Consider the following 1,075-nt stretch of genomic DNA (forward strand, 5'->3'; position numbering starts at 1 on the left):
TCCCCACAAGCCTAGCCCAGAACAGCAGCACGAGCGGAGCCGCGGTTGCCACCTTCTCACAAGACCGTCAGATACGGTACATGAAACACTATCGCACTGAAGCACTGAAACTTTGCCTCATTATAAACATGAAGTGCACGTACCCAGTTAAATAAGCACATTAGAATACTATAAAAGAATCAAAGAATCATTAATCTCATGTCTCCTCCATTTCCTTTTTATAAATATAGCTTATTTGCAGGCTATAACAACCTATTGGTTATTTACTAATGAACAATAAAACATTCTTTGAAAATGCCTGGGGACTCCTGACCATGTCATGGTACAACTGATCCCAACAGAAACTCATAACAAAGCTAACTAATAACCTGTTGTCCTGCCTCCCACAGGTTCCCTGCTACCCCACAGCTCCTCACTAAGCTAGTAACCGGCCCAATGGCGTGTGGTGCAGTTATGGTGCCTACCACCATGTTCATGGGGCAGGTAGTGACTGCGTTTGCCCCGCAGCAGGGCCAGGCTCAAACAATCAGCATCGCCCAGCAGCCATCTGCGCATATGCAGGAGCAGCAGGCTCAGACACAGTCACAGACAGCTACAGGAACCGCCCAACAGCAAGGACAGGCCCAGGCTCAGCTTGCCCAGCAGCAAACGCAGTTCCTACAGGTAACCCTCCCACACAGAGAATTGGGACCCTTTTAGCATTCAGATGACTACTTGACTGTAGCGTATTTTTGGTCAACTTATTGATTAAAGAGAGTTCCGTGGAAAATTAAAACTTTAATCACTTACTCATGTCATGAAAAGTGAAACCTGGAAGAATTTGCTGGTAGTTCTTTTACAGACAGTTATGATAAATAAGGACTAAAGCTTCAAGCTTCAAAAGAACGTTTAGACCAGCAGTCATTCATTTAGGGTGTACTCACACTATGCGTTTTGAACTGTGCCTGAGGGCGTTTGTCCCTCAAAGCCTGGTTCGTTTGACTAGTGGGAGCGCTTCGTGCCGCACTCGGCCCGGTTGGAGCGCTAACCGCGCCGGAGCACGGAAAAGATACTATTTTGTGTGCGCTACTGTCAT

At 46.7% G+C, this 1,075-nt stretch overlaps 1 protein-coding gene across 1 annotated transcript in view; it reads left to right on the forward strand.

The window, feature by feature from the left end:
- LOC107568120 (circadian locomoter output cycles protein kaput-like) overlaps positions 1-699 on the forward strand; it is a 23,563-nt gene extending 22,864 nt beyond the window's left edge. Inside the window, exons 11-12 of the mRNA XM_016253972.1 lie at positions 7-76; positions 390-699. Of these exons, the coding sequence (XP_016109458.1) occupies positions 7-76; positions 390-699 (380 nt within the window). The remainder of the gene's footprint in view (positions 1-6; positions 77-389) is intronic.
- Positions 700-1,075: the final 376 nt, after the last annotated feature.

The sequence above is a fragment of the Sinocyclocheilus grahami genome, unplaced genomic scaffold (genome assembly GCF_001515645.1).
Source record: "Sinocyclocheilus grahami isolate Dianchi unplaced genomic scaffold, SAMN03320097.WGS_v1.1 scaffold1216.1, whole genome shotgun sequence".
Lineage (NCBI taxonomy): Eukaryota > Metazoa > Chordata > Actinopteri > Cypriniformes > Cyprinidae > Sinocyclocheilus > Sinocyclocheilus grahami.